The sequence below is a fragment of the Amblyomma mixtum genome, chromosome 4, assembly GCF_055824585.1.
Source record: "Amblyomma mixtum isolate Tamu chromosome 4, ASM5582458v1, whole genome shotgun sequence".
NCBI classification, from domain to species: domain Eukaryota; kingdom Metazoa; phylum Arthropoda; class Arachnida; order Ixodida; family Ixodidae; genus Amblyomma; species Amblyomma mixtum.
The window spans coordinates 151067212-151074029 of record NC_143015.1 but is presented as its reverse complement, the minus strand read 5'-3'; the positions used below and the strand labels follow the sequence as shown (position 1 = coordinate 151074029).

Below are 6818 nucleotides of genomic sequence, written 5' to 3'. Positions count from 1 at the left end.
AAGGAAGTTTCCACTGTATGGATTTCGTGGCAACGCATGGTCCTTAATGAAAAGCTACTTAACATCTAGAGCCCAGTTCACATGTATAAATGGCGCAAAATCCGACAGCAGACTTGTAAAACAGGGCGTACCTGAAGGGTCATTACTTGGTCCGACACTATTTTTACTATATATAAACGACATTGTAAACATAATACATAACACTAAGTTAATTTTATATGCAGATGACACGAATGTGTTTTTCTCGGGCGCTGACGTTGTTGACGTGTTTCATCAGGCCAACGAATGGTTAACTGGACTGAACTTATGGCTTCTTTCGAACAGACTCCAATTAAACTCAAGTAAAACTAAATACATACTGTTTAGACCGAGGGGAACCCATCCGCCCACGAACTTGCACTTAAAATTTCATAACAGTAATATCGAACAATCGACTACAGTTAGATTTTTGGGGGTAATATTCCAGGTGAACCTTTCATGGACGCCTCACGTTGACGCACTGCGTAGGGACCTTGGGCGAGCCGTGGGAATTTTAAACAAGATACGATACCATGTTCCGTCTGCTGTAAAAAAGCAAATCTACTATGCGCTTTTACATTCACGCTTCTGTTACTGTTTCCTAGTATGGGCTACAACGACTAAGACAAATTTGGATTGTCTTTTCTCTTTGCAAAAGCGAGAAGTGAGAGCAATAGATAATTTAGATCTTTCGGAGGACACTGCACCTCATTTAAAAGTAATGAAATAATGCCCATTCACAAACTCCATAAACACAAACTGGCCCTGGAAATTTCGCGTCTTCACCAAGCAGATATAACATTTCAAACTAAATACCATGCCCAACCTGGTCCTTATTATCTACGACAAAACTTAATACCAAGGCCCCGTTCGCGTACAACATACGGTGATCAAAAACTAAGTTATTTGATTCCGGGTTTCCTCAATGCGCATCCTGAATTAGCTGAGATACTGTTTACTGCCACGAAGGTGCAACGACTGAGAAGAACACTTAGAGACTTTTTCTTAAATGAAAACTAAAGACCATGCTGTGCTGATAATTTCGTTCGCCTTCACTCCGGATCTTTACCTTCACTGTGACGATTGAAGACGTGCGCACATAGATCACTGTTTTTCATAACACCGCACTACTGATCCATCTTATTGTTTTTATGTACCTGTATTGTGTTTTTTCATGCCCTTTCATATCATGCAGTATTGATGTTTCTTTTGCTTTGTAATTATTGGGCTTATGTTATGTTGTTTCCTCCGCAGCCAAGGGGGGCGCGGCCCCGTCAGGCATGTCTATTGCCTTTTGTCGCGTCCCCCAAGGCATTTCTGTAACGGAATGTCTTGAATAAACAAAGAAGGAAAGAAGGAAAGAAAGAAAGAAAGAAAGAAGGAAAGAAGGAAAGAAGGAAAGAAGGAAAGAAGGAAAGAAGGAAATAGGAAGCGATGTTCGTCTAGTGCCTCGAATACTTTCATTAAGCTGACATGTTTTGCTGTGATATCTGCGGCTGATAAAAAAATACTTGAATGGTGACTGACATCGCAGTAAAATGGGGAAAGCCTGGCTGAAACCAAGCATGTGTGTCATACTTGCCGACGATTTTATCTTTGTGCGCGCTTACCTGCTACATCTGATACAGAACTGTATACGCGGCTGTCCCGAGAGGTTTTTCCGCCATCGCTTCAGATAAGTACATGGTATATATTGCAGTGAGAAGTATCGTGAATATTAGGAAAAACAGCCCCTCTGTGATGGGCGTCGCCAGACATCAGGTATCCGAATCCTGTGTCTGGACCGTGCTTTGGCAAGCAACTGAAGATTTTGACCTAGTGATTTTGTTAAACTATTTCCAGGGTGAAAAACAGAATTATAAAAGAATTTGAGGGCCAGGACTACACACAGGTAAGAATACGAAGTAGTTGTGACGCAAAAGTCCTTTTATAAAGTCTGACAACCAACTAGCCAAGCAGTTAACTCTTAAAAAAGAAGCCTATATGATGCATAGTTCACACACTGTCATTGTTTTTCACTGAACCCTGTGTTTTTCCTTGATACGCAAACCGCAGCGTGGTCTAGTGATTAGACCATCCGCCTCTCAAGCGGGAGGTGCGAGGTTCGATTCCTAGTGCCGCCGGGCACCCACCGGTGATGCAAGGAGTACAAGCTTTCCCTTGGTCCGGTGCTCGATCGGCTTATTTAGAGTGAAATGCTCGGGAAATGGGTCACTGACCTCACCTTGAGCAAACGAAAATACCTTGTGCCATGGCGCTCTTTGGCCGCAGAAGCCCGTGCGCCGTGAATATCAATCACCATCATCCCTGATACATAAGTCAACCCAGGCTTGGCTGTAAGCACCACGATAGCAACCCATTGCTAGCGGTGTGAAAACGGCACATGTTTTCAGGCAGATTATCGCTTCTTTTTGTTCAGTACCTGACACGTATGCTGTCGCTCGGGTAATATGGCAGATAGGGAGAGTGCACTTATCATTTGACTGGGCAAAATACAAAGGCGTAGCATCATTTAGCTTCAGCAGATGCTTTAGCAACATGTTTTTGTGTCGATAACCGATAACCCCATTCTCGCCATTGTTTACAATGCTCGTTGGAAGCGAATAAATAGGAGACCACTCGTCAGCGGTGGACAAATTCGTTTGATGCAAGAAGCAGCAGCCATGAGGAGCTTCGTGCTGTTAGCGGTTCTTGTCGTCCTGACGGGCTGCACGTTTGCGCGGAATTGTGAGTATGGTTGCCTTCTATATTACGCAGCGAGGCTACGCCCACTAAACGACGTTTTATTAATGCGAAAGCATTATATGCCTCTGTCGCGTCAGCAAAAAGTGTCCGCAAAACGTGTCCGGAAATTTTGTCCAGACGATTACGTCGTTCTCTGAAGATAAATGTGTGAAAGTGTGATTGTGATAGATAGTGTGATAGAATGTTGCAGTGGAAAAAATTTGGTTGGTGTAGTTTACTATGTTAATTAATTAAAGGCGAAAAAACGCGAAAATATACACTTAGACGTCAAAATAGCCGCGGACGTCGATATAGTGCATAGACGCCCGCACAGCTACGGACGTGAATATAGTATGTGGACGTTTTGCTTTGGCATAGCTCCGGTGCGGGTCGCCGCAGTGATCTCAATGTTTTTAGTAACCTAAACAAGTGCTTTGCTTGATACAAAACTTCGATTTAGTTTTGTAAATACATGATTTCCTCAAAATGTGCTTTCATCACGCCTGATTGAACGAAATTCATTGTCTTAGTTCAAGCTCTCGGTTGAGGCGCTCACATTAACATGGGCCGAAGATGTGGGTTATAGTGTATGATCACCATATTTTAGAAGTCTCTGTATGTTAAAATGAAGCTAACGGATCTCCAAATTCTGTACATAACATTAGCGAGAGGTTTTCAAACAATCTGAATTGATATCAACACTGTACCGACATCAGGGGTGTCTATAGGCAAAGCTCCCCGTATAGGCGATAAAAAAAATCAGTCCCGTCTTGCTAAGATAATACAGAGGACCTGTAGAGAAATTTTTGGCTGAGGTGTTACCAAATATATTATTTAACTTGGCAGAAAATACGAAAGCTTAAATGCATATTTCGCAGACCCACGAAGCTGTGGGTACATGTATGGTGTCACCTAAGTTGTGCCGTCAAGATAGACCATTCCCTGTTCTTCTTCATGGATTCGTTCCCATCGCAGAGGATTTTAATGGTTCTTGTTTGGTTTTTTGCTCTTTGGTGACATTTACTTTGACTCCAAAAACCCTCCACATATGTCGACTGAAAACGCTTCCTACAGATTTCACCTGCTTCTTTGAACTTAGGCTGAACATTTTTGTAAGGAGAATGCGCAGTACCGAGAGTAAGACTAAATAAAAGCGACTTTAGAGTGATTTCCTCCCGCTGAATCTACTTTCAATTGTAGACTTGATTAGCGCCTCAATCTCTGTCAGATTTATTGAGCGGCTTCCAAATACTCTTTGTAGGTAGTGGTAGGAATTATACCGGAATAGCTATACCTTTGCCGCATCCAGTCCTCACGCAAAGACTAGCCCAGTCCGGACCGCGCCACCATAAGCGCTTGCCCCAAGCAGCACAGATGATCGGGCCAATATTGGAAATGTATTGGTAAATGCCGGTCTTACAAAGGAACAGAGTCAACATTGCCCGCATTCCTCGGACCCCGAAATTTTTGCGATCGGCTTCGGCATACCTGGGCAATATTGCCTCCGGGAAGCAGGTGGGACCGGGTGCTCCGGATACTTTTTTTTTTGTGATTTCTGCGATTTTCTTGTAAAGCCGGCTGACAGAAAACCTCGGGGAGGCGCGCTTACGTGTATTTTACAATACACATTTCTCAGGAGAGGGCTGAGTCGGGCTGGTTGTTTCATGTTGAATGGCACGGCAAAGCAGCGCTGACGGACGGGACGGAAGTAGGGGTGTGCGCATATTCGAAATTATCGAATATGCTTCGAATATTATATTCTGAGTATTCGTATTCGATTCGAAATCTAAGTATTCGTGTTGTTTAGAATATTCGACCCGGCGCGAATATCGTATATAGCCGAATATTCTATTGCGAGCACCGGCGTTCATTTCGGTCCGCAAGTCCTATCGACAGAGACATAACAACACGGCCGCCGCGGTGGCTCAGTGGCTATGGTGCTCGGCTGCTGACCCAAAAGATGCGGGTTCGATCCCGGCCGCGGCGGCTAGAATTTCTTTGGAGGAGAAATTCTAGAGGCCCGTGTACTGTGCGATGTCAGTGCACGTTAAAGAACCCCAGGTGGTCGAAATTTCCGGAGCCCTTCACAACGGCGTCTCTCATAGCCTTAGTCGCTTTGGGACGTTAAACCCCATAAACAAACAAACAAACAAACCTAACAACACGGCAGCGCCCAGAGGCAATGCGTAACGTTGGACCATGCCGTAGCTGACTACGCTGGTGAGCTTCTTTGTGGCTATACCTGCGAAGCTGGTATAGTCAGAGCTGTGCACGAAGTACCTTGCAATACGTGCCAGTTCAGTGCCAAGTGAGAGGGCATTTTCTGTGGCTGGAGAAGTCGTTTCAGCTAGATGGGAACGACTTCTGTCTGACTATGTGGAGCAGCTGGTTTTCCTACCCGACAACCTTTAATGTTTATCCCAGCAACGCGCTTTTGTGCTTATGGCAAGCTAGCCTTAATCAATGCTGTGTACTAGCCGTCTTCTGTGATATTTCCACTCTTCTAAGAAAACTGTTCGAGACTTGGACACTTTTTGTGCAGCCACACATACCTTTTGTGTTCATTTATAGTTGAACTGTGATGTCCTTGGGTGCTCAAATAAATGTTCAGTAGTGGTTAAATGCGTCTGTACTTGATTATTCGATATTCGATTCGATATTCGGAACCAAGTATTCGTATTCGATTCGTATTCGAAAAATTTGCTATTCGCACACCCCTAGACGGAAGAAGAACAGACATACAGGTCTGATTATGGTCTGGTCAGCGCATGTGTCTGTCTCATCTTCTTCCGTCCCATCCGTCTGCGCTATTTTGCCGTACCATTCAACACATTTCTCACCTGAATTTATCTAGGAAGTCTGCCAGAAAAAAATATGCAGATCGTTATCGCCAGCCACTCTTTAATGCCAATTATCCCAACTGCTATGCGCAGATTGTGGTCCCCGGGAAGTGTTCAAGGTTTGCGAGAGCAGCAGCTGTGGCGAGGACAACTGCGGCTCCCGCCATGGGCCGAGACCCTGCACAGCTGACTGCCAGACTGGATGCTTCTGTGCCAGCGGCTACTACCGGCGTGATTCCGACAACGCATGCGTTCGCCGGAGCGATTGTCGCCCAAAACTGTGACTCCGTCGTTGAAGTGCCCAAATGAGCCTCTCGAACTCATTGAATTCAGGAATAAATGCGTGAATATTAAAAACTGCGATTATGCCTGTTGATTCTTCAGAGCTTAGAAGAGCTCCCCACGTAGCTACAACAATTTGCTTTATTTATTAATGCGAAAGCATTGAATGGCAATGTCGCATCATCAGAACTTGTCCGCACATTTGTGTCGTCCAATAAAGATAAAAATGCAAAAATTTGATTGTGTTAGATAGTGCGTGATGAGATCTTGCTGCGGAAAAAATTTAGTTGATGAGTTGTAATTAGTTAAGTAATTACACAAGAAATTTCGATCCCGGCCACGGCGGTTCAATTTCTATGGAGGCGAAATTCTAGAGGCCCGTGTACTGTGCGATGTCAGTGCACGTTAATGAACCCCAGACGGTCGAAATTTCCGGAGCTCTTCACTACGGCGTCCCTCATAGCCTGAGCCGCTTTGGGACGTTGAACCACCATAAAACCAAACCAAACCAAACGTGAAATTTACACTTCAACGTCAAAATAGCCATTAAAGTCGATATAGTACCTGTTCGTCAGAATAGCCGTGTACTTCGATATAGTATGTGGCCGTTTGCTTTCGCATTGGCCCAGTGCGGGTGGCCGCAGTTACCTCAAAGTACTTTTAATGGAGTGAAGTTAGAAGCCTTATCCGGAAAAAGATGTGTGCGTAATAAAATCCTCTCATTGGCTGGAGAGAAATGATGTCACTAGGCCGAATAATTCCAACTGGATGGAGGGAATTGAAGTAACCAGACCGGTATCGGCAACTATTCATCTGTGTCTCCATCTCGAAAATCCTATAGAGAAACACTTGCTGGATGACCCGCACGGATGTCCGGCTGCGTGCATTAGACGTCTAAGGGTCCTTAAACGCCAGCATGCCCGAAGGGTACAAAACTCCATCTAAAGGAATCAG

The 6818-nt window shown here is 44.6% G+C and overlaps 1 protein-coding gene across 1 annotated transcript; it reads left to right on the top strand.

The window, feature by feature from the left end:
- The first annotated feature begins 2589 nt into the window (after positions 1 to 2589).
- Positions 2590 to 5945, top strand: LOC149348784 (chymotrypsin inhibitor-like). The gene is made up of 2 exons (XM_089585906.1): positions 2590 to 2745; positions 5676 to 5945. Exons 1-2 carry the CDS (start codon positions 2664 to 2666, stop codon positions 5864 to 5866), a joined length of 273 nt encoding a protein of 90 aa, XP_089442032.1. The 5' UTR covers positions 2590 to 2663; the 3' UTR covers positions 5867 to 5945.
- Positions 5946 to 6818: the final 873 nt, after the last annotated feature.